Genomic DNA, 27591 nt, shown 5'->3' with positions numbered 1-27591 from the left:
GCCATTCGCCCGTCACACAAATTTTTTCTATTTCCAGTATTTGTTTACATAATTTTTTTTATGTTGACAGCCCTAGTTTTTACAGTTATAATACTCTCTCCACAGAGTAAGCAAGGCACCTTACAGTGACCTCTGTTGTCCCCTTATAGGTCTAGAATGTAACACAACTCATAAATTTTTTTTTCTAATACACATCCACAGTGAAGCAAGCAGTTGAACCATGATTTGTTTTTTGTAATGGTTTCAGTTGATTATTTTTGGAAAATTGCCAAACACATATTTAAATAAAATTAAATATATAATACTGCAATTTTAAGAAATAATTCTAATTTACATATATACATACGTATTGGTTTTTGTTTCAAACAAACAAAGTACACAATATTAGAAGCTAAAAATACAAACATTCAGTGGTTTTAAGTTTTGAAAAGTTAATAATTATATCTTTTAAAATAAATTTTATAAATACTGGAATCGTTGGGCTAAATACAATAAAATGGTTTTGATATTCTTGAAACGGGCCAACAAGAAATGACAGTCTAGCAGAGTACTTGGGAACCCTTTCTGACTGTTTTCCTTGATGTTCTCTCCTACACACATGCATCTACCTTTTTAGTTTTTGATTTTATTTTTTACTTTTAATTTTTCTTTAAATATCATTGTGATTTCAAAACAAAACTTGGAATAAGTAAATATGGTTTTGTTTTAAATAAAAATTGTAAAATGTAACTTAATAAACATAAAATTATGAACCTACCTTGTTTCAGTATCTGCTGTATCTCATGCCATTTCCGCATTTTGTGGGATGCATCACCGTAGTAAGGGTTAAAGAGGTCGTTCCAAACTTGCTGTCCTCGGACCAATTCAATGAGTTTCTCATCATTCCTCGCAGAATCTTCAACATGATATAAATCACTGATATGGTAGTTAAAGAAAGACTCAAACGGTTCAGACAGGTGGTTGGTTATGTCTGTGGTAGTTCACACTCGCAGACAGTCACGGTACAGTCACTGTCTTTATCGCTCGGAGGGCTAAGTGGGGGGCAGTCATTCGATCATGATTTGACTGTGACTGTACCATCCCAGTGATTGGAAATACTCTCATTTAAAAATGTATGAAGCGATCTTGACTCAACCATCTCTGACTGTCATCCAATCTGACCGTGCCTGTTGGTGTGAATTTGCTTTATTCTTTGTCTGCCGTCCATCTGCACCGACAAGTGATGTCTGCTGCTGGCGAGGATGGGAAAATCTAAGAGTAAACACGAGAGAGAGAGAGAGAGAGAGAGAGAGAGTGTGTGTGTGTGTGTGTGTGTGTGTGCACGCGCGCGCGCTTGAGATCATGGGACAATGTTGACAGTTCTTTCTCCCTCTCATGGTTGCGAATGTCCTAGTGAACTGGTGAAATCCTGTTTTAGGGGAGAAAAACAGCCATTCTCGCGGATTCGACATTAGGTTTTAAGTTTTCCTAAGAATTCCCAAGCAGACATGCTGGATGCGCACAGGCATTAGATCATATGATTTTGGCCTTGCTTCATGCTTTGTACCACTCTACGACACAATGATTTACGATTCCATAAATAAACCTGTCCTGAGTTCTTTATTTTCCTTTGACATTGACAACATGTCAATTTGTAGGGTCTTGAATGGTTTTTTAAGTTGATTGATGCAATAGCGCAATAGGGGCAGGATGGCAAGAATCTTTTATCAATAGGTAGGAGTGAGGGGAGAGATTGCCCACTGATTTTCTGGGGAATCTGAGAATCTTTAGCCAATACTTCCCTAAAAACACGGCTAGGGTCGCTTAAATCAACAAGAACACAATTCAGCTCAATAAAGAGAATCTTGACACTCTAAAATTGTTATTTTTGTAAGCAATCAAAACAAAAATACAGCAAGAGACAAAAAATTATCAATCAGAAAAATATATATTCTTATAAAATATGTATGTTCATATCAAACTAAGTTATTTTAAATACTGTTGATTTATCACAGATGTAACAAAACAGTACCATACTATTTTAGGTAAGCAAATGCTACTCAAGTGAAACAAATTTGTTTACATTGCAATCTCAGAATTATTTAAACATGCACATATACATATACAGTATTCTGAATTTTCACCTCTTGATATCAATTTTTCAAACAGCTGTAAACATAATGGGATTAAAAATAAAATTTAGAATGAATACTGTTAAAGATCTATGTAATTTTTTTTTGTATAAAATCAAGGCTCTAACAAAACAAAACTTTACATGGCCAGAAGAAACCAGGCAACATAAGCTCTTGTATAGAATGTATGTATACTACACAGAGAAAGATCAAAGCTTTCCTTTGCCTGGAGCAGCAATAAAGCAATAAACTTACTACACAGTATAATTTTTTTTTCCATCCATTTACATTATATGCAAAATTTTAAATTAAAATTTTTCATAACTCGTGTACTTACCAGTGTTCAAACATAAGTTTTATTTCATGAACTTAATTAAAAAAAAATTATTAGTGTTTAAGGTTCAATGGCTACACAAAAGATAAAAAGAAAAGTATTTGAGTTAAATTTTAAAATAATATTTATAAATTATTTCACACAGTACAGAAACTAACCATACTTTTAGTGTTATATTACTTAAGTCCTATAGGCAATTTTTTTAAAAAAATATCTTTTTTTTCTATGGTTTGTAGGTTACAAAATTTGTCAGCCATCCTGTGCCCCTTCTAACCCCCCGCACCTGGGAAGACATAACCTCACTCCTACCCCCTCCCCCCCCCCCCTCCCCAAGATCTCTCCTTGAAAAACAAGCAGAATTTTGGATTGGTATAATGAAAACGTGACTTTGTTTAAAATTCTTCATACCCTGCATTATACAATTAAGCCATGCAAAGAGTGTATACTGTACAAGCAAAATTTTACATGCCGTCACTTCGGAACCTTGCAATCACTTTCTGACGATTAAAAGAATAGTGCAATAAACGGTTTGATAACTTTCAAAAAGACTTAAAATTTTCTGAACAATAAAACACCTTGCATGCTATGAGTCTAACTATCTTTTTATCCCATTTTAACTGTCCAACAAAATATAAATATTATTTATTTATTTTTTTTTAACTTCAATACCTTTAACAACTTTTCTCCCAGGCTGGTTTTTGATACAATAATGCAACTGTTGTTCTGTAACAGCATTACATTTCCAGGTTCACAATTGTTCCTCCTGATCGGAGATCAGAAGCAGTGACAAGTCTCCCGGCAGATAGAGCAGGTTATGAGATGCTGAGGGCGTCCAGCAGCCGGGTGTCGGTGAGCAGGTTCTTGCTCTCCGAGACGACGCCTGCCTCGCCGTACACGTGGCTCACAGCGTGGAACACCTCCCGGGGCCCGCCTGCCTCATGTACCAGCCGCACCGGCAGGCGCAGCACCGTCTGGGCGCAGGAGTCGGCGCGGCAGCACAGGTACAGCACGTAGTCGATGTGGACGGTCCTCGCCCTGCCGGCCGTGCCCGGCGGCACCTGCAGGCTGAAGGACGTGCAGGGCTGGTACGCCCCCACACGACTCTTCATGCTGCAGCCCGTGTCTGCACAACCATCGATCCACTTCAGCCGTCTTGGCCATGCAGATTACTACTACCCCCCATCCTGAACAACATACATACCTGGGAACAGGCTTGGATAACATTCCAAGCTTTCCCAGCTAATGTTGTGACTAGAGCTGTACAGTTCTCAAAATTTTGCCGATATGTATGTCGCTACGCCGATTCAACTGTTGCCGATTCACCGATTCCGAACCGATACGAGGGAAGTGTCATTTTGGTTAAAACATTTTTAAAAGTTTACTAAATTACTGAATTTGTGTCATTCTTATAAAAGCATGCGATGCAACTGCACATGTATTTTAGTTTTAGTAAGCAAAAGTTAATCAAAATGAAAGATAACTTAAGATGAACTGAATGGGATTTAATTAGTTTTTAAACAAGCAATAATACAAGTGAGTGCTTGCCTAAAGTCTGCTGTGATTTAACATTTTACAATAAACAATTCAACATAATTTACACAACCATACATCAGCTCACTATAGAAAATATTTAGCTAAAATAGCACTGATTACAGTATTCCTAAATTTTTACTAAGAAAATATTTTTAATTTTTCATTGAATGTCTTCTAATGCCATACAAAATTTCACTAGCAGCAATAAGACAATTTCTGTTGTACAGAAATTACTTATTTATTTCCATTAACTTCTCTAAACCTGATATCCACAACAGCATAATAATTATGTTTAGTCTAGTCACAAAACAAATGTTGTCTTTCTTCAGTTTATAAACAGTTTATAAATGGAAAATAATCTCTTTTTTTAATTCATATTTAGCTTGATTTCATTTGTCTGTTGCAGACCTGTTAGTTGCTTAATATCATGAATTTACAAATGGAGGCTGAAAAATGTAATTATTTAATTCATAATTATATAAATTAAGATAATTTAATAATAGGTAACTATGAAATGTATTGATTCACGAAATTCAAAGTTTAAAAGAGTATTTAAAATGTGCAAGACTGCGAGACTTTGTACATGTTACAATTAAAGAACGGCAATTCTAATAACAAATTAACGTGAGTGGTGGTGAAAATTCACATTACCAAACTTTTGTATAGAAATGTTTTTCATGTGGTCACTTTGCATGGGAAACAGTAAAAGTAATTTATGCTATGTGAAGCCCTATTTTTAGGTATTATTTTGTTTTAAATTAAGTTTTGAAAATGTGAAGTAAGTTAGTTAAAAAATATCTCCAACACGATATTACAAACATTTCTTTGCAGTTTAAGCAGTTGGTATTTTCCTTTGTTTGTAGTGGCAGCCATGTTGTAAATAAATAGAGATTTTGTTCCTATTGAACTTTATCGTGATGGTGATATACTGATTTACGATGTATTAAATTCAAGAACTTTATTAAAGCACAGGATGTTAAAGTTTGATATGTACGGCTGGCACACGTAGCTACGAAATGATGCGAGTTCGAAGTATGTTGGTAGTACTATCAAAAGTGAAAAGGGTGCTTGTGGATTTTTAGGTAATGGCAAACACTTTTATTTTTCAGTAATGTCGGCCGAAAATTAACAAGCGTATTATGAATTGGCAAAAACACTGATTCAATCAAATATCGGAAAAATCTGCTTCTGTCAATCTGTATCGGCACAGCTCTGATTGTGGCATCCCAACATATGTCTTGTGTTTAAAATCCCAATCATTTACTTAATTTTTATTTAAAACTTTTAGAGCAGAAAAATTATGAACAATGTTAATAGTGTTTGTAAATTTAGATGCTAAATTTGACTTAATTAACTACAGAGGATGGCCTGAAGGGTGTGTGCCACGTGGCTTGTATGGCAGCTACATCAGAGCTCGCGGCGGCTCACGGCGTGTGTGAAAAATGACCCCTAGTGGAACAGGTGTGTGTAAGCCATGGAGCTGTGTTCCGTGCAACATGGGTGGACTTTGGCGCATGAACGAAAGATGCTGGTCTATTTGGAGTAGGCTGTGTGTGAAGTCATCGCCAATCAATGGGGCAGAGACAGTACGTGACCAACTGTTTTATATACTTTAAGTGTTAAATTCATCAGCAACACACTGAAGTTTCGACTTAGGGAATTTGGACAGTTATCTTTGGTTATGCTATAAACTCATTACTTAGCTGCCCATTACTGTGTTTAGTCCTACAGCTGTGCAAGGAATTTGGGTGTATGATGTTAAGCCCATACATTCTAACTTGCTGGGTTTACATCACTTCATCTGTTGGGTTGGACAGTGTAGTGACATTTTATTTTAAAACCAGCATTAAACTTTGTCAGTTTACGGTTACAGAAAAAGACACGCTAATGACCATATTTTCCTTACGAAGCGTTTAAGTATTTTCCAAAATCCCTAGAAAATTTTTGGAGCCACCCCTTGCTTGCTCGTATAAACCGTCAATGTTAATGCATTTGTTGTGAGGTTTTCCTATGAACTTATGCGTATTTGGTTGTCCTGGTTTGAGGATAACTGGACATGAGAATAACTTAAGATGTGAACATAGTAGACTGTAAGAAGTTATTTATGAGTTTCGGTGGCTGTTACTATATAAGTGCTAGTGTGCTAGTATTAGGAAAGGCTAGCTAACCTGAATTGCGCTTATGCGGAAATGTTGCAAACCTCTTTTCTGTGCGGAAAGTAGGCAGTTTTCCATACGCAATGCACTGTTTACCCCTAATTTGTACACTGCTTTCAGGACGGCAATGTATGTTTGGAAAGGAAGGTCGCAGAGCAACACCTATAGTTTTCTTATGAGAACTCACCAAGCGAATGTCGACGAGTGTGCGAGAAAAGCAAGTACAGATTTGTTTGGGTGATCCACTGGCCTATCGAACCTAGCAGCTTGGTAGTGTTATTAGTGCTAGCAGACTCCGGAAGCATAAGGAGTTCACTAATTTTGGGGTCATTTCTTGTTTGGAGAATATTTAAAATTGTTTGTTTGAATAGCGTGTATCCGGTCCGGTGAACAGTTTTGCAGTACCTGACTGCTGGACAGTAGTGGGGGGGGGGGGGGGGGGGGTGAATGCTGTAATATAAAAACATTCATTATAGTTGTATATAAGATATAACTATATGGTTGAACAAATATTTTGTTTTCATTTCAAATGATAGTTGAAGATGAAGAATTTAGTCCTCTCCAAAGAATGAAGTCAAATATTTCACATAATATGTTTTTCTAAATTAGGAATTTCAAAGACACAACTTTGAGTGCTTGAGTAGAATTTTTAAGAGCCAAAACTGCAAAATACTCATTGAATAAGGACAATCTAGAAGACATTTAGTATGACAGTTAACCAACTGCCACTGCTTACAAATATCCAGTCTTACTTGCCATCCATGCGACCCACTTCTGCGGAGCAGACGGAGTGAGGGAGTACTCGTTGCTGAGAGTGAGGTTGACGGTGAGATGCACGGAGCCACCCTCTGTGCTCACACTTATTTCTGAAGGCAGCAGCGAGTGGTACCCTCTGCTACTGTATGGCGCCTCGAACATTTCCAACTGCAACCAAAGCACCACAAACAATACTAAAATGATTCAGTGGAAGAAGCCCACAAGGATGTAGCTAAGTAATACACTGTTACTGTACCTGTGCCATTTATAAGTTTTTACAGTGTTCAGATTTTCCAAACTTTGGCAATTAAATTTGAAGTAATCTAACCTTGACAACTAAAAGTATTTGCACATACACATGTGCAACACAAAAACTCACAAATAAACATCAACACACACACACAAACTCTCCATAGGTAACTACTAACTAATTCCAGTGAAAGGACATTAACCTGACACACTCGGGACCATGGCCATGCGGATCAGCGATTTTGCCGAGAATCAAATGTCAAGATAGTTTTCAAGACAATACCAAAAATAATTAGTAAACACTATAATAGTATTTAAAACAAGGTGTAATAAGCTAATCTAATGAAAGATGAGCATTGATCTTCAAAAAATCATTACAGAAATGTACCGGTAAAATGTGGAATGTAACCCTATAGATAACAGGACTCTGTACTGAAATGAAAACCAACAGTAATAATAAACTCTGAGCCAATTACAAACATCAGCATCGCAGTATGCACCGGCCAGGTCAACAGCCAGAATCCACCAAAAAAAATGAGTGCTGTAGCAGCGCATAGGAGCATATTCAGAATTACTTTTGGGGGGGAAGGGGGGATACATTCCCGCTCTCCCCTGCATATGCACCTGGTGGTGCATGACTCCAAACTTACAAAACACATATTTAAAGATGTTGAAGCTTTCTAAGTAAATGACAATACTTTGATTGATATGTAAATAACAATTTGTCTATTTTAGAGGTATTCATGTGCTAGGTAGATATCTTTATGATCATATTGACACGGCCTTAAAATTTGGAGATACTTAACTTAGTAATATTAAACACACAGGTTATGATTTTTTTTAATAAAGATTGACCATGAACACAGCCAGCAAAACACACAAGGAAGAAACACGCCATCAGTGGGCAACAGTTTACAAGGCCATCAGGAGCGGGAGGCGAAGCAGGAATGTTTGCTAGCAATAGCATAACACAAGTCGCGACGGCGGCAAGTATGTTTGCCACACGCGACCAACAGTAGGCAACCTTCAGAACAGATGAAATGTACGGAATTAGCATGTCAGTGGAGCAGAGAGAGGAGGGGGTAGTGACGTAGCAAGCAATAGAGAAGATCAGAAAAGTGAGGGAGAAAACTGACAGCGAATCAGTGACAAAGAATAATCAATATTGACACCCAGGCAGAGTTTGTGTTGTTATGGTAAAAACAAACTCAGTCAGGAAGGAAAATTAGTCAGCCAATGGTCGTATAGATAGGTCTGGCAACTTACCTTTATTCTCCATCGGCTTAGTAAAGCTCGTGGCAGCCAGCTAACTAACAGCCCTAGTAGCAGTGCAACCCATTATTAACACTATGTTAGATGGGAGTTTTTTTTATAAAAGTGGGCATATTTTTTAAAACTCTCTTTCGTTTTAAACTTTGGTCACAGGTTAGGATTTTTATTTTAAGCCGTAACTTTCATTACAGCCAAGCACAATACCAGAGCGCTGCATTCTCTCTCACCATTTCAACTTAATTAACACATATGGTAAAATTTTGAGGCATTGGTACAGATTAAGCATTTACCAAGCACCCAAACAAATGAAAAAATAGTAATCTGGAAAAAAATTTCAAAAATTGAGATGGTATTAGGAATATGATCATATTAATTACGAAACTCCCATTTTAGAATAAATGTTATTAATAATGGGTTCCACTACTACTAGCGCTCTTAGTTCGCAGGCTGCTGGGAGCTTCACTACGCGGACGAGTCAGACCAAGGCAAAGGATAGGAAGTTGCCAGACCTATCAATATGACCGTAGTCAGTGGGAAGCCACGCTACTTCGCCGCCGCCAGGAGCAAATATCAGTGAGTAACCCGTCATAATGGTTCAGTGCTAGAAACTTAACGCAACATCCAGTAAAACAATGTAGAGTCTAAAATAAAGAAAGGAGGGAAATCTCTCCTCTGAAAAACTTCTCAACCAGAAAAACTTCAACACTCTTTCATCAAAAAATAGTACCTTGTAAACTGTTAAATTTGGTACAGAAAATAAAAATAGATCTATACGAAATTTAAATTTATTTTGCTAATTGATTAAATTAACATTAACATAGTGTCACTTGAGATAAAAATAGAACCTTAAGTTGTAGGGCTGTAAACTCACCCACAAAAAACAATCCATGAAACAAATGAGGTTAAGAATGCATAGATGGAAATGGCTGACACCACGACACTTTTTTTTTAACACCTTATCCTCGATAGGGTCAACTATGGTTTTTAAACAGATGTTTTTATAAGGTTTAGTGAGTATAATTTATATTGTTGTCAAAAGGTCATGTAACCAGCCAGAAGTCCAGTATTAATATGTAAATAAAAACTGTGCAAAAAAAGTTAAAGATGAGTGGAATAGAAACACCCCCCCCCCCCCCTTCACACACAATATTCTGACATCCAGCTAGGACCTTCAGGATATCATGAATAAGTAAAAGGAAACAATTCCGGTAGAATCACTTCCATTCCCCTATCACTCCACATATTCATTTCATTATCACCTTTATCATTTCCACTTTCCTTCTCATATCCACCTTTACAGTCGACGCAGAATATAGAAAGTCGAAAGCTGTTACAATATTTTACGTAACTTCAAGTTTTGAAATCTTTCTGATTATTTATTTAGGTATTTACATTAATCTGGTAAATCAGCTAAAGGTTATGTTTTTTTTTTTTTGCTTGTTGATTATGTTTACATGTATATTCACATATTTATTAGGTATCATTTGCCATTTTTCTTTGTCTGAAACTAGGATGATGCAATATTTCTGTAAATTACACCATTATAGTAATAAAAACAGTGTGGGACCAGGACTCTCACGATCATGAAAAACATTTGTTGGATGGAAACCACAAAGAATCTTGGGAATTTTTAATATTGTATAGTTTGCTGTTATTGGTAAGAAATTTTAAGGTGCTGTGTGATTGGCTCACAACTTCACTTCCCTGCAGGAGAAAGAAAGTGAACTCGTCAGGAATCACTTGGAAGTTAAAAGGAACAGTCAAGTTTTGAGTATGGCTCACAAATGGATACATGATGTAGTTGCGGATAGTTTCACGCCTGTGTTCCGGTCCGTGTTGTTGGACATTTACTTAAGACATTTTTCTTTATTAGAAATTTCGACCACTAGCGGCAACTGTTTAAGCAGAGCTGTTTAGCTATCGGTGGCTTCACTGAGAGAACAGTGGTCAGCCATTCAGACTGTCAGCTGTAAGCCTCTGATTTGGTAGTTTTTATCTTAATTCACCATGATATGCACCACTGCTGCACTGTCCTGAGCAGACTGTCAGTGGCTAGTTGTAAGTTGTGTGACCTACTATACAAGACTGTGTCATCTGCACATCTGGTTTCGGCCTTGTAGGCGGGGCAGCCGTGGTAGTTTGCGCAGTGCGGCCTGCTGCACAAAGTCCCGGTTGCCTCCATGTGGGCAGTCAGGAGCACATGTGACACATAGTCTGGGTTTCGCAGCCCTTACCAACATGACTGAAGCGCTGGGAGTGGCTGCACTGAGAGGGGCCCGCAGGGTGGCGGTAGTCTTCCTCTTGGAACATCATGCCAGCGAATCCACGAATCGCGGGCATTTTTGCGGTGTTGCAGGTCTGAGGGACCTCAAAGACCAGTTTGACTGTCACATTTTTGCTTGGTCTGGCAGTTGTCCAGAAATCAGAACCTTTGACTGGCAGTCTCATGCGTATGAAAACTTCATTGATGAATTTTGCCGGTGTATCTCTGTGTACGACACGGAACATGCATTCTTCAGAATATCATCCTTCTGGAGAAGGATGGAATACTGGGCACCAATGGCCTTAAGGCCTAAATTGCAACAAGGTACTAGGCAATGCTAACCTTCCGCACTTGCAACTGGTCGCATCCGCAGTTATGCACGGATCATTTGCCCTGAAGGGACGATTTCAAAGTGCTATGGATCATGGGATAGTCGTGTTCCTTGTCAAAGAACACGCACAATGGCTTGATCTGAATTTTGGATGCAGCCGGTTGTGGCTGTTAAGGTGCGGGAGGCAGAGTACTTGCAGCCGGATCTCTGGTCATTTCATCATGGTTTCACTTGAATCACTTGTCGCATTCATCGCAGGGTGTGTGGGCAGATGTCATCACTTCCAATGTTGTCCGTAGACAGCCTATCAACACTGACAAACCCACTGACTGAACCCTGAGACTAGTGAGCCGGGGTTGCTGCTAGGCCAAGAGGTGCTACATCTCGGGTGTAATCAAGTGTACTGGTCGCTGTATCATCTGAGTTTGTTAAACAGCCTAACTTTACCTACCTGCACGCACGAAGCGCACAGGATATTTCTGGGGCAGTGTAGCACTAAGAAGTGCACTGCAGCTCCTTCTCCTCCTTACTGTAGCGCAGTTGCAGGGTCGAATATCTTTCAGAGAAACTCCTCAGGAAAACCTCTTTAGACGATGGCGCAGCTGGAACCCCTCGCTGACAGACCATGTGTGCTAGTTTTTATAAAAGGGTAGCTTACTGCACTTTCTTATTCGGAACGAGGACTGGTTATAAAACAATACAATAGCCGGGAAGGGATACATGGGAGAGGTCATATAAAGCATTGTGGAGGACAGGGAGAAAAGTGGGCGTTAAGAATGACACCTCACTGCCTCCTACAGTAAAAAGCAGCACAGAAGCAGAAGAAAAGTGGACAGAGGGTTAATATTAGTGCCGTATTTCTTACGCACCAATAAGCTAACACACGGAACACACACTGACTTCACTTGTATCAATGGAATTCTACTGAAGACATACATATATGGTACTAACCATATTTGTGGGCAACCCTTACAGTGAAAAATTTGGATTTTTATGACTCAAATTATAGATGCAATCCATACCAGGGTTCAGGCATCCTTCTGCAGGTAAATACCAGATGAAACCTTGATGCAATAAAACCATTATAACTATTTATTTTATTCTGCAGTAGTTCCCACAAAATATTTTACATGTGTAAAAAAATTAAATTTATTTAAAAATTAATTTGATGCAATATTTTTTTTTGCTGTTCCCAAACATACACTAATAAAGTCAATACTAATTTAATAATTACTCAGAAATATTTATGTTTTTAATTTTTTCATGTTATGTTTTCAAATATAATATAAATCTATTATAATATAAAATTTATTTAAAAAAAATGTAAATTCATGCTATCATTGTAGTGCAAACTTTTGTGACGAAAACACCTCATAATTTTTATTTTTACTTTATTAGATAATTAAAACTAAAACAGTGAAAACAATAACAAATTAAAATACAATTTGACTAATTTTTTTCAAGCACCAAAACACTCTATGAATAAATCAATCTGAAAGCTGGACAGAAGGACCATTAATCACTAAATTGCTACTAGAAAAGTCACTCACAAATCTTGCTCCAGCAGAAAACATTACCAATCTAATCCATTTAGGAGTTTGTATTCTGGAGAGCATTAGAGGACACTTGAAGAGATGAGGCTTACCTGTTCAATTCTTTTATCCTCCAGGTGAACAACTTTGATGCAGTGGTTATTTGTGTCTGCGATGTACAGCCTCTTACCATCGTGGCTTGTGCACAACCCTCCTGGCTCGTTCAACTGCAACACAACACATCGTACTGCTTCACTCAGAAACAAGTTAACATCACACGTCAATCACCAGGAAAACTAATTCACCAGCACTAAAGACAAAAATGTTATTTTAGTTTAAATGTTCATATGATGGATTGTCTTACATGATGGTACTTATGTCATCGTTGCTCAGAATATGCATATAAACAGTTACCGTTGCTCTAATTCTAAAAATGGATAAGGTACAAGGTAAACAATTTTGGCGAACTACTATTCTTAAAATGGTGACGTAGCCACCAGATATGCTTCAGTTTATGATGATATAGTCTTACATTCTGGCTGCAGAATTCTGAAACATGGAACATATGGTGCTCTCTAAGAGACATCTTTGGTCTGGCCCTCTCTGTGACCTGGCACCAGTGGAGCCACTAGTTCCCCACACGTAAGGCTACACTCCAGTTTCAGGCGAGCGCAAGGGCATGCTCAGTGTACATTGCCATGCATATGCAGTTCGTTGGGTACAGCTCAATTTACGCTTATTATTACACCTGACACCTGAGGAGTAATAGTAGTTTATTCCTAAGATACTGAGACTGCAATGAGACTTTTTGTCATAACTAAACATTAAATATAACTGTATGTCGTAAAAAAAATGTGTTCCTGAAGGCACACTGTCAATATAATTATTTTATGATTTCATAGTAAAACTTATTTTCTTGAAAGAAAAAAAACCATGATAATGGGCTATGTACTAGCTATTTGTTAAATGCTTAAGTGTAATTCTGAGTTTATGCATCCTTCAGCGGTAATACACATTGTAGTCCTTCTAAGTTATCAATTTATTATTTGGAAAAAGTACTCTTTTAAATAAATTAATGTTATTCAAATGAAGTTCCCAACATTACTGTGGTGTTTGCGTGTGTGTACACCTATAGATGTTTGTTTGAATTCTTATCCTCTTAACATGTTTAGAATGTGTTTGCATAACTTTGTGGCTATTAGCAAATATATTCCATAATAAACACTTATTCTCATTAATATTCTTGTTATAAATATGGGTCTGACGTAACACAGCCACAGAATTATTGAAATAAAAAAAATATCAAATTATTCTTTTTTTTTACTATTATTCTATATTTTGATATAGCTCATATGACTGTATAAGTATTGGACATCATTACACATCACTAACACTTAAAGTTAAGGTATACTTACATGAAAAAATATATCATTTAAAACAAAATACCTGCTAGCTCTGTAAACTATTTATGCAATTTTCTTTAGTGTATGATAACCCATTGAAACTGATTGAAGATAATGTTATGTTCAGTCTAGAGAATATGGATCAGCCTCATGATTCTACACACGATAATTAGATGAAATATACTCGACTGAGTTCAGGGTAAGGCACTTGAAAACTCCTTTATGTTAGGACCTCTGGTTTTGTCCCCAACGGGTTCAGGATATGTGCCAACTCTTGCTGTGAAAGAAAGTCTAGAACTACGACCAGCAGAATTATTGATGACAGCGACTCAACTTGGATCCGCCCAGGATTGGTTGAAAATTCCTGAAAATAGGTGTGTCTCACCAGTATATACAAAAATGGTAGCTGTATAATTGACTGGAAGGCTCGCAGCACAATGGTGGATATTCGTCCGATGACTCCCTATGGTCCGTATGGTAAAAACCCGGATTTTCTCGACTTAATACTTGCAAAGCTACATAAATTTGCGGTAGCCATGTATCTTCTCGTTCTCTGCGCTGGATCCCTAGACCGAGGGGCTGCTCCATGCACAGAGGACGTCTTCTCAAGCTGAAGCCCAATACTTAAGTAATTGTTCTTTCAAAATCGCCGGTCAACGAGCATCTAGGATAGGAACAATGACTAAGCGACCTCGCTTCTTACTTGGCGAGAGAGTTAATACTCGAAGACCATAGCTAACTAGTGCAGTGAAGCAAAATCAGTAATAAATGGATTAATAAATCTCAAATAAATATTCAGCAAAGAAGAATAGAATCCCAAACATAAATAGTAACTGATATGTTATGGAATAAGCGTGGGTCTTCGCACTATGCACAACTCAGTACTTAAATACATTAAAGAAAAATATAATTATTCTTATTTAAATGAAAAAGTAAACATAACTATGAGACAAAAATGATTATAAACATGTAAACAAGTCTCAATGTTTACATTACCATAAGTAACCACTGAATGATCATAAAAAATACTTCCACAATTTGAGAATAAATGCTTTATTAATTGTTAGACCTATGTACTGCATTCACATAATCCACAATTTTGGATTATCCATGGAATTCCCATTACAAACGTTTCATCTGGCAAAATCTTTAATCTAGCACTGACATGATCTTGAATATGCCAGATTGAATAGCTTTTACTTTAATTAAACCTAATCTGCATTTTGTTTATAAAACAGATGGTTAAAAGGTTCTAGCAACTGAACCTTCTTCTCATAATTTGGCAAGTTCAGCTACATGGTGACATCTGGCCCGTACAGCCCATTCCACAATAACAAGGAAACATTAAAATGGAAATGGATCATGGAACCACAAGACATTTACATATTCATTATCTGTCTACCGCTTCCACAGAGCACGGAAACATAACAAATGACAACCAATAAAAAATAATTTCACAGGTACAAAAAATTAACTGAATTGAGAAAAAATTTTGAGACACGAAAATATAAAATGGATGGGTTTTAAATAAATAAACAACTAAATATTCTTGTAATTGAAAAGATTTTTTTAATCTATTTAAAATGTACATAAACATGGCTACTGACGCGGCCAAATACTCGGCTTCTATTGTCACATGGAGTAATGTAAACATAAGAGCTGGGCATTGCAGAGCTAATATGTTTGGGTCCATGTTCAATGTGTGCCATTGTAGATATGTCTCTGTTTCTAAGTCATTGTCGAACGGGCCTAAGACCATTTACCTCACATCCTATATGAAAGAGAAAATTTATTTTCCTCATTTCTTCCCTAAAAAGCTGACTTCCATCTATGTGCCAGAAATTATTGCATACATTTTTGGCAATAACTTTCAATAAAAATAAGTGTTTCACAAACCCAAAATTTTAGAAAAAATTTCAAAAGAGCACAGTGATTTATTATAGTTGGCAAGAAACAAAAAATTTTTATGTTTTCATAAAGTGTAATTTTTTAGAATGATTTTTGTATATATTTGTATATGTATATGTTAGTGATGGGCCGAGACTCGAAAATTCGAGTCGAGTCGAGCGAGTAGCATCAGCTCGGCTCGGCTCGGCATTCGAGTTTATTTTACTCGACGGGGCGAAACTCGAAAGGAAATTGGATAAAACTTGATGATAAAATATAATAAAATTGAATTACAATTCTTAATATCTCCTTACGTGACTTCAGCCGACACTAAAAATACGTACGTAAGACCGAAACACGTACTTAAAAACAATGACGACAATCGGCCATATTATTTATATTTTAGTTTCACATATTGCCAACTTAACAGGTGTGACCACATAGCAAAGAAGACGAACACATTTTTAATAAACAAAACACAAATTAAATTTTATAATCTTAATATCGGCCCAAATATTACTTTTTTTTAGTAAATCCGTGCTACAATCGGCGCAACGTTACAATAATAAATTAACGGTAGCGTTATATTTGTGTTACAGAGCGCATGTTTGCGACTGATACGCCACCAATCACGAAATGGCAGTTAAAAAAAACAACTGCGCTCCACTAATTTTAGGAAGTGTAGGGTGGCGAACATGAATTTTTTTTCCGTGTTTGTTTACACTATTACGTTCGGCGAGAGTGCATTTTGTATAATTGTTTGCTATCCAAATTAAGTGGCAAGTTAAAATTAATTATGAAGTATAAAGTATTTTATAAAGTGAAAGTATTTTATAAAGTGTAACTATTTAATACAAATACAAAAGCATGGATTGGTTGGAAGTGCCAGCTTGCGATTGGCCGGCAACGTAACGGCGTTAGTGTTGTAGCAATAATCTTTAAATGTATTATATTTGTTATGGGAACGTTTATTGTAATGTTGCGTTAATTGTAGCACGGCCTTACACTTCCCATAAGTGAAAGTTTTCAAAAATGTTCTAATGATTGTGTGAAACGTAACCTAACCTTCGCGCCAACAAGCCTAAATTATATTCATTTTTTTATTGACTCGTGAATGCTGCAGGCCGCAGCTAACTCGTTCGGTCCAAAATAAGGTAAATATGTAGTTGAGCGGTATTTGCGAAAAAAAATGTTAAAAACTTAAAATACTTTAATTATATGCTCTTTAAATTCCTCTTTTCATTAAAGCCGGCAGATATAAGAAATTCCAAATACTTTATGAGATATCGAATTTTTTAATTTTCATAGTTGGGCGATATTTGTTAAATAAAATTTAAAAATTCTGAAAATACTTTAATTATATGCTCTTAAAATTCCTCTTTTCTTTAAAGCCGGCAGATATAAGAAATTCCAAATACTTTAGGAGATATCAAATTTTTTTAATTTTCATAGTTGGGCAATATTTGTTAAATAAAATTTAAAAATTCAAAAAATACTTTTTTCTATGCTCTATACCTCAATTATTGAATTGTATTATATCAGTTAAGAATTTATTCTAAATGAATTATTTGTATTAATACTTGTATTTTAAATATATTTGATTACGTGGGCCAGTCTAAGGACTCTTAGCAGTAAAGTGCAAATATTCAAGCTCAACTTAGGTGTCAAAGATTCAAATAAAAATTCAGACTCGAATCGACTCGACTTGAATTTATGATCTACAAACTCGACTCGAATCGACTCGAACTAATTATTGTATAATTCGACTCGACTCGACTCGACTTAAAAATTTGCAGGTTCGTACATCTCTAGTATATGTATTTTTGTATTATTAACAAAATCAGGCTATATTATATACTGTTACGATTTACCGCGGGTTCGTAAAGGATAGCCCAATTAAAGATTGTATTTCACACACAGTTTTATTTATTTCCACTACTTATGTCACTTACAATTAATCTTCTAAGATGGAAAATAATTAACTACACTTAAAGAAATGTCTATTCCCCCAGTCACTCATTCCACATGCCTCGCTGGTCCGCACCTCTGGCGCAACTCTCGCCGCAGCACCCCTCGTGGGTCTCCGCCGTGGGACTCCATCGCCGCACTCCGCCGCCGCCATCACACCCTTCGCCGAGATCCCACTCGACGCCTTACTCGGAACTTCACTGACTCCGCCGCGCCCGCGACTCTATCGCCCGGAAACTCCGCCGCGGGAAAACTCCCGACTTCACTGAACTCACTCACTCCCTGCCCTGGAACCTTCGTCCAAGGACTTCGCCACTCTGCCGCACCCGCGGCACTATCGCCCGGAAACTCCGCCGCGGGAGAACTCCCCACTCAGACTCTGACTCGAAGGCCGGCCCTACCTCCTTATATAGCCCTTGGGTTCCCGTCTAGAACAATCGGGAATGTCTCCGAGATATCGCGCGACCTTCGCCGTCGAAATGTCCAGAAACGCGTCGTGAGTCCTGTCGAAGGACGCGGCGGCTGCTCAAAGAACACTGATAAACGCAACAAGCATCGGGTTCCCACAAAACGCGCCGATAAACATGTCTGAGTCCTTTTATTCTGCAGTGCGGCCTCTTTTAAGTAACTCGATCTGAGGCAGGTGCGCGCTGCGACGGTCAGGATGTCGCGAGATAGTATGGCACGAGATACCAGGGAGAGGATGCGGGTGGAAGGGGGCGCAGACAGGCCGAACGAGCACTGCAGCCAAGCGCGATCGTAACAATACTTAACGTAAATATAAACAGACAAGATAAAGATTGTGATTTACAAACAAATGTTGAACAGCGGGTTTTACACAGTATATGGAGACGTCTCTTTTTTATAGAGTAATTTTAATACCATAATGTTATGTTTTATTTCAGAAATTAAACCTATTGATAGATGGAGAGTGGAAGTATTTTTTTTGTCAAGTGTTTAAAATTTTATCATGAAGTACCGAAACCCTTTGTTAAGGGGTGGGAATGCTAGATGGAGTGATTTTTTAAAATTTTGTGAAGACAAGATGTCTTCCTTATTCAGTTTTCAAAATTAGATGTAGACTATAATTTGTTTCAAGTAATTTCATCAAGATGAAACAAATTCTGCTTTAAAAAGTGTAAGAAAGGGGATGGTGTGATTTTTCTGAAGTGCTATTACACTTTTTTTGAAGGCCAAGTGTGCAAAATTTCATTACACTCAGAATAAAATTTTATATTTGTATAATAAAAAAAAACATGGTTGCAGATAAACATAAACTCTTTTGTGTATTTTTAGTGATATCGCATCACATTTTGCAATTCAATTTATACATACTCCGAACACAAATGTAATTTCTTATTGTAAATTTCAACACACTTAATTAAATTATTTTTTTTTTGTAAATATAGCAATAATAGCAAGCTGCTATAGAAAAATGTGAAACTCTGTGATGGATATCATCACATTTTGACTGAGTGCTAACATCACACACCCACCACTACATAATGTTAAGATTTTTATAGTTTCAATGACAAAACAATGGATGTCTGATAGTGTTTAGTGCCAATAAAATTTAATATTTGGTTTACCGTACCATGGCAGCTTTGAATATATATACTGTATAGAAGTCGCGAGTGGATAGGATTTACTCTACGTTTTTCAGAAGCGTATGATGAGCAGCTTGGGAACTTCACCGCTGCAGTGCGCTGCCGTAACGCCCTGTATCGTCTTAGTTGTTATTTACACGTTAGAGCGCAGCACTGTCGCCCGCTGTCATTCCCCGCACCCCCCACCTATCATTCACTGCAGCTCAAGGTTGTTCAGCGGGAGGGGGAAGGGGTGTTTGAAGAGTTCGACACTTGTCCGCTAGAGACCACCACAAGTCGATGCCCTAGAGATGGTGGCGATTGCGGCGGTGAATTAACCAACTATCTCAAAACCGTATTAGAAATTTTAACCTGGGCTGGCGACTTCTATACAGTATATATATTCAAAGATGGCAGCAAGCTGTGGAGTGGTGAGACTAAACACATGTAATAAGTAGAAAGCAGATCTTGATACACAGAATGAGTGGTTAAAATGTCAATATAGCGATAACTATGTTTAGCTTTTATACTGTGGCTTCTGACAGGAACATAAAGAAAACCTACAGCAGTAACGAAATTTCGATTCTTATTTTATTTTTCGGGTACGTGGTAGGAGTCTTAAGAAAAATAACCATGTTAAACACACAAAATAAACCAAAATAAATTAAAGATTTTAAAAAAAACTGAAACAGTACGTCAATGTAATATGTATTAACCAAAGAAGAAATTGAGTTTCACAAATTTGCAAAAATTTTTCATCTTAAAAAACTCATAATGTTAACCTTGGTAATATGAATAACAATGACGTAAAATTTCAAGAATTCTCTGAAAGTATTGACAAAAACATGAAACTTCATTAAAAGATGAATTTAAAAAGTTACATATGAGGGTCATTCAAAAAATAAAGAACGTTTTAATGGAGGAGCCACACAGTTCTCCCACCACCCAGTCATAGACCTTACCATTCCTCTGCCAGTTTGGCGCTAAAAGCGAACCAAACCGCAACTGTTGTTTACTTTTTATAGAAAGGCTGTGAAATGTGTAACAAAGTTAAAGATCCTTCCAAGTGTGATACACTATTTGAATGTGAAAATGTCAGCCCTACCAAAATTTACAGACAGATAAGTGAGATTTATAGTAGTAATATGATGATTTATGCTTCAGTTTGAAAATATTGAAACATGTTTAATGGCGGGCAAACGAATATTCATGACAAAGAACGCTCAGGATGACCAGTTGTGACTGACAAACTGAAATCAAGGACTGAGGAAAAAATTCAACAAGATACAAGTTTCACTATAGATGGACTGAAAGAGAATGTTTATGACTGATTCAACAACTTGGTGGTAACTGAGTAGGCAGAAGGCTGGTGATACGCTATGACAAATGTTTACATTGTATGGCGACTACGTAAATAAACATCTAAGGTATCATATGTGTTTCAATATCTTACATAAAAAATATCTAGAGTAACAAATGTCCTTTACTTTTAGAATAACCCTTTAACTTCAGCATTTGCTGTGATGGTTCAACAGATGTGTCACTGAAAAAGAGATTGTATTTCTGATGTATGCAGATAAAGATGCTGATGTACAATGTAAATTTATTAAAATAGCAGACTAGGTAGATGGAATGGTAAAGGGCATTCTCAATACTATTATCAGGATCTTTGAATGATTTTGATATGGCTGACATTGAAAATAAACTTGTAGGGGTTCCTAGCTGTTGGTGAGTCTGTGAATTTGGGTCATTGGAAACATGATACTTGCCCATGGTTGCTTACAGTTAGCTGCCTCAGTCACCATCTGGAGTTAAGTGTTAAGGACTATGATCAGGCAACATAACTGTCAGATATATTTGTATTAATAAATAATATTCATGAATTCTACAGCATGAGTCTAGTTTAAAGAAATTGCTTAACTTTTAGAGGACAAAAATGTTACGTCAGTACCTATGTGAGAGTACAAGGTGTGAGATGGGTCTCTCACAAGAATAAGTCACTTGAGTTACTTCTCACAAACCATGGTGTTTTTGTTCAACAGCTAGAAACATCGGCTGCAGAAAGTACTCAGCTTTCTACAAAACTGACTGGTTTTATATGCAGTCTCAAGACAGCAAAATGTCTCATATGGGTTGTTTTTCTCAATGACATCTTGAGAGTCATTTCTCGAAACTGTCCCTTTTACTACAGAGAGATACATTGGTCATGATGTATGCATTGACCATTGTGAAAAAACTGTACTCAACATTAAACCGCATGCAAAATGGTTCCTTCACTGATTCATTAAGTTACTGAATTCAAATGATCACAATGCAAGCCTAAATCATCAAGGCATTAATTTAACAAACAGATCATCTATAGATGCATTTAAAAGCAGCTAAGATATCATTCTCATACATTCTGCACAATATTGTCTACAAAAGGTTTTTGAATTTGCATGACTCTGAAGTTATCAGTGCTGCAGTATTAACATTATGGAAATGAAAATATGGTCTACAGATAAAAACAAACTTTAATTTTTGGGTGTAGAAAAATAACATTTTCGTCATGTTACTACCAGAAATGCTTCATGAAAAATGACATAAAAGAGGAGGGTATCTTAAATGAGTGGGAAAATTTAAAATATTCTGGCACCATAACTTAAAGCATCTGTCAGGTAATGAATGAACTGTGGAAATAGTAATTTTTCAAACCATTGTCACATTATTAACATACTAAGAGTGTTTCCAGTTTCAAATGCCAAACTGGGGAGAGCATTTTCTACAATGAAGAGAGTCAAGACAGATTACAGAAACAGTTTACACACTATGAAATTAATCAATTTTTTGAAAATATCCACTGAAGGGGCAGAGCTGCAGAAGTTTTCACCAACCATGCTACTAAAATTTTCTTCTGAAAAAAACTTTGCCATCCACAAACAATCCCTTATGGTCCTCCACCAGGACCATCGAAGAAGCTGGAGACTAGCATCAGAAGTACAGAAACAGAAACATTTTCAGACTAAAATAGTTCTGTGTTTAAGTTTCAAGGATTTAAGTACGTTCCCTGTTTTATCGCACATTCGTCGCACCAATATTTTAGGGCGTCAAAATTTGGATAAAAAACCTCTCGCGTACACGTCGCATGATGTTTTTGGTCCTGCAATTAGATTCAGAGCGCATTGTGTAGGTATTTTAACCGTATAAATGGCGTATTTTAAAGTAGAAATCTAATATTCATTCGGACATTACCACTTACTTATTTAAGTAACGGAAATACGAAGTTGTCTGATGTATAAATTTTCTTTTGAAGACTTTTTAAACGTTATAACCTTTATCTGTTCGTCTGCGTCGCCGTGGTGTATCACTTATAAAAATGTAGCCAGCGCTTTCCGTATAAAACGCGCACACGTAGTCGAATATCGATATCTCACCGATTGCATGCAACGCACATTCTCTGTCGAGTGCAGAGTTAACTACATCTGATGGCTCACACTCTTTCATGGTAAGTGTGGACTACGACGATAGTTATGCGTTAGTCAGGCATGCATTCGGATCACAGATTATGTTTTTTTATTTAAAATTGAAGAAAGGTTTTTGTTGCATGACTTATTCATTTAAATTGTTTGGTGTGCTTTTGCATACTCTATTTTTTAAATAAACGTACTTTCCATGAATGGGTTTTGTTTTTATGAATAACTTTACCTAACAATTTTTTTTTTCTCTTATAAAAATCGCACCCCTACTTTTCAAACTTGATTTTAGTATAAAATGTGCGACGATTATGCGATGATAAAACACGGTATAGTAGGGCCTACTACAGTTTTGTGAACATTAACAAAGAGTTACAGTAAATAATAACAATCTTTACTTTCCAAATGTAACTTAACTACTCCTTTGTTTGGATTTTGTAAGTACTCAATTTTTATTTAGGCTAAATATGGTTTCTTAATAAAAAATGGTACAAAACATTCCCGTGCAATTGCTACACAAAATTAGGTTAACTGATACACAAAAGTCAATATGTGTAGCAAATTGCTATACAAACTTTTATAATCAAAATATACACTGATGTAATAACATTAGGTCTGTGCTAATATCAGTTTTTTTGTTTGAATCGGATATGAATACGAATATCATATTATTCTCCAATACAAATGTTGAAATTTAAAAATAAGAATGAGAATTATAATCCTACTAAAAAATCATTTTTACATGTAGCAAATACATAGGGAAAGGAAAAGTAAATGTGCAGTGTAGTGGCTTCTGGAAAATTAGACAAATAATAATTGAGTGAGAGGTTAGTTGGGTTAAGTCAACTACAATAATTATAAGTAAAATGTTTGTCAATATATTTTAATTATGAAAGAAAAAATTGCATTTTTTATTATGCAGCTATCTAAATTTAATCAAAACAACCTTTAATTTCATTTCCTATTTGCCTGATTTCCTACATATTAATCCAAAACGTTTTTGTGAATAGCAAAATACAGTGAATTTGAATCCACTTCGCGAAAAACGTCAATCTTTTATTGAAATGCTGTATTCCCAAATAAGTGATTAAATGAGCACATATTTACATATTTAAACCTTGGTTATTCACACATTTTCGTTGTTAACAGCAGCTAGCAATATTATAAACACAATTTTTGCTAATTTAATCTAGAATCTGAAAACATTCTTTACATTTTTTTTATTTCGCCATAGATAAATACAGCAAATAAGCTGCCACTGTGTCGCAAGTTGTTCAGTTGCTTGTGACTATCAATATATATGTTGACACTATGGTGTTCACTTCTTTTAATAGCCACTGCAATGGAGTGTCCATGTTTTATGGTGGTGTAATCCATGGTTTAAGTTTATTTATTTTGTGCCAATACTGGCATGTGTGATGAAACAGATACAAATAATTTTTTGTAGTGATGGGCCGAGACTTGAAAATTCGAGTCGAGTCGAGCGAGTAGCATCAGCTCGGCTCAGCTCGGCATTCGAGTTTATTTTACTCGACGGGGCGAAACTCGAAAGGAAATTGGGTAAAACTTGATGATAAAATATAATAAAATTGAATTACAATTCTTAATATCTCCTTACGTGACTTCGGCCGACACTAAAAATACGTACGTAAGACCGAAACACGTACTTACAAACAATGACGACAATCGGCTATATTATTTATATTTTAGTTTTACATATTGCCAACTTAACAGGTGTGACCACATAGCAAAGAAGACGAACACATTTTTAATAAACAAAACACAAATTAAATTTTATAATCATAATATCGGCCCAAATATTACTTTTTTTAGTAAATCCGTGCTACAATCGGCGCAACGTTACAATAATAAATTAACGGTAGCGTTATATTTGTGTTACAGAGCGCATGTTTGCGACTGTTACGCCACCAATCACGAAATGGCAGTTAAAAAAAAAAACTTTGCTCCACTAATTTTAGGAAGTGTAGGTTGGCGAACATGAATTTTTTTTCCGTGTTTGTTTACACTATTACGTTCGGCGAGATTGCATTTTGTATAATTGTTTGCTATCCAAGTTAAGTGGCAAGTTAAAATTAATTATGAAGTATAAAGTATTTTATAAAGTGTAACTATTTAATACAAATACAAAAGCATGGATTGGTTGGAAGTGCCAGCTTGCGATTGGCCGGCAACGTAACGGCGTTAGTGTTGTAGCAATAATCTTTAAATGTATTATATTTGTTATGGGAACGTTTATTGTAATGTTGCGTTAATTGTAGCACGGCCTTACACTTCCCATAAGTGAAAGTTTTCAAAAATGTTCTAATGATTGTGTGAAACGTAACCTAACCTTCGCGCCAACAAGCCTAAATTATATTCATTTTTTTATTGACTCGTGAATGCTGCAGGCTGCAGCTAACTCGTTCGGTCCAAAATAAGGTAAATATGTAGTTGAGCGGTATTTGCGAAAAAAAATGTTAAAAACTGAAAATACTTTAATTATATGCTCTTTAAATTCCTCTTTTCATTAAAGCCGGCAGATATAAGAAATTCCAAATACTTTATGAGATATTGAATTTTTTAATTTTCATAGTTGGGCGATATTTGTTAAATAAAATTTAAAAATTCTGAAAATACTTTAATTATATGCTCTTTAAATTCCTCTTTTCATTAAAGCCGGCAGATATAAGAAATTCCAAATACTTTAGGAGATATCAAATTTTTTAATTTTCATAGTTGGGCAATATTTGTTAAATAAAATTTAAAAATTCAAAAAATACTTTTTTCTATGCTCTATACCTCAATTATTGAATTGTATTATATCAGTTAAGAATTTATTCTAAATGAATTATTTGTATTAATACTTGTATTTTAAATATATTTGATTACGTGGGCCAGTCTAAGGACTCTTAGCAGTAAAGTGCAAATATTCAAGCTCAACTTAAGTGTCAAAGATTCAAATAAAAATTCAGACTCGAATCGACTCGACTTGAATTTATGATCTACAAACTCGACTCGAATTGACTCGAACTAATTTTTGTATAATTCGACTCGACTCGACTCGACTTAAAAATTTGCAGGTTCGTACATCTCTAATTTTTTGTTATCAAATTTGAAATAACAAATATTTCGTGTATTGAATCATTCATACGATTTTTCCGTTAAAGATAAGCGAGAGTAGTGAAAAAAAACTTTGTATGTTTTTTGCTTTTCTTGTTTAAAACGTTGATTATTGTTTTTGTTTTTCATTATGAAATTCCATTGAAATATCAAAACATATCATACAAATGACTTAACTTCATCAGTGATCATCGCCTGCAACGAAATCACAAGTTATGATATGGCAAATATTCTTAAGGAAACAAATATTTGTATTTTCGAAGTGTGAATATAGTTAAGTTTTAAAAAGGGGAAAAATATTTTTTCTCTGAAATGAATATTTTTCGTACATATATCATGCTCGGCATTATTTAATAGAATTATACATTACATTTGGTGTCCTTGTTTCATATTTTAAGTTTATTTGCAGCATGAGAACACAAGAATTTGCTGGTTACCGAGGTTAGATGTTTACACATCACTGGCAAGTACTAAAAGACTCACTGGCTTATTTTTTTTTTACACACACTAATTATGTTTTGATTTGTAATTCATATTTAAGAATTATTTAATATATACATTTCAATAGTGCTCAAAATAACAAAAAAATAAACTGAATAAGCAAAAACTAGAGCTGGGCATGTCGATTCTCTTTAATGCTTTTGATTCCACCGATTCAACCAGGAATTGGAACCGTCGATTCAGAGCTGTAAGGACTCGTACCATACAAGGAATCGTAGCATATTAGAGTGGTAGGTCGTAATGAATGTTGATAAATTTTATATAAAATAGATTCACATAAATTAAGTGATTCTTGCCAAAACTGCTGTATTTTCCAGCCAGTAAGCTGACAATGTTTGTGCAACTTCCTAGCATCACTATAAAAAAGACATAGTATATTATTTGAACGTTCGATCACAACTGCAACCACCCATATAATCTGTAACACTGTACTAACTAGGTAAAGTTAGATTTCTGTACTTGTGGGGAAAATATTGCAACCTGATTTCAATATAACTCTATTTAATTAATACAAATTAACGTAACTTTTCTCTTCACTTGTAAACATAATATCTTTCACTTCCATGTAGCAAGCAATCATAAAACGCAATGTTGAAGTAAATAGTTTAAAGCAGGCTGGCCAATCGTGTTGTTCATAAACATTTTAGGTTTTTTTTCTAGTACTGTATTTAATAAAAAAAAATCTAATTTTATATTTTCAATACTTTGGTGTAAATAATTTTTGCTGAAAAGAAGTTGGTTGAGAATTGGATTAAAGGTATATAAAGTGAATAAATTAAATGACTAAGATTTAGTGTTCGTGTATAACATGTTGCTGCCTGTGTGAAAACAAATTTTTGTACAAAATGCACTGTTTCCATGTTTGCGTTGGTGTTTCATTTGCAGTTATCACGATATCTTATGTTATTATTTAATCCATTGTGAATTTGAATCATTATAAACAGAAACTATCTCATGATCAGTTAGTGTTTCAATGTCAATATAAACGTTCACAGACACACATCAAGTTAAAACAAAACAAACAGGACTTTTAAAGAGCATGGCAGGATAGGAATTTAACAAGAACACAAAACTGTGGATTTGTAAAATTGGGAATTAGAACAGGAATCAAACCAGTAATCAAGGTAAATTGTGGAA

At 35.7% G+C, this 27591-nt stretch overlaps 1 protein-coding gene across 2 annotated transcripts in view; it reads right to left on the bottom strand.

Moving 5' to 3' along the window:
- Positions 1-3086: 3086 nt before the first annotated feature.
- The window catches only part of LOC134527443 (NHL repeat-containing protein 2), an 81778-nt gene continuing 57273 nt past the window's right edge, over positions 3087-27591 (bottom strand). Inside the window, exons 9-11 of one of the 2 annotated variants that reach the window (XM_063360128.1) lie at positions 12651-12764; positions 6887-7058; positions 3087-3568 (exon numbers count right to left, since the gene is read on the bottom strand). In XM_063360128.1, the coding sequence (XP_063216198.1) occupies positions 3258-3568; positions 6887-7058; positions 12651-12764 (597 nt within the window). In that variant the 3' untranslated portion in view covers positions 3087-3257. The remainder of the gene's footprint in view (positions 3569-6886; positions 7059-12650; positions 12765-27591) is intronic. The other variant, XM_063360129.1, reaches the window with a different exon arrangement.

This window comes from Bacillus rossius, chromosome 1, assembly GCF_032445375.1.
Source record: "Bacillus rossius redtenbacheri isolate Brsri chromosome 1, Brsri_v3, whole genome shotgun sequence".
Lineage (NCBI taxonomy): Eukaryota > Metazoa > Arthropoda > Insecta > Phasmatodea > Bacillidae > Bacillus > Bacillus rossius.
Note: the sequence above shows the minus strand (reverse complement) of the source record. Positions and strands in the feature narration are given on the sequence as shown.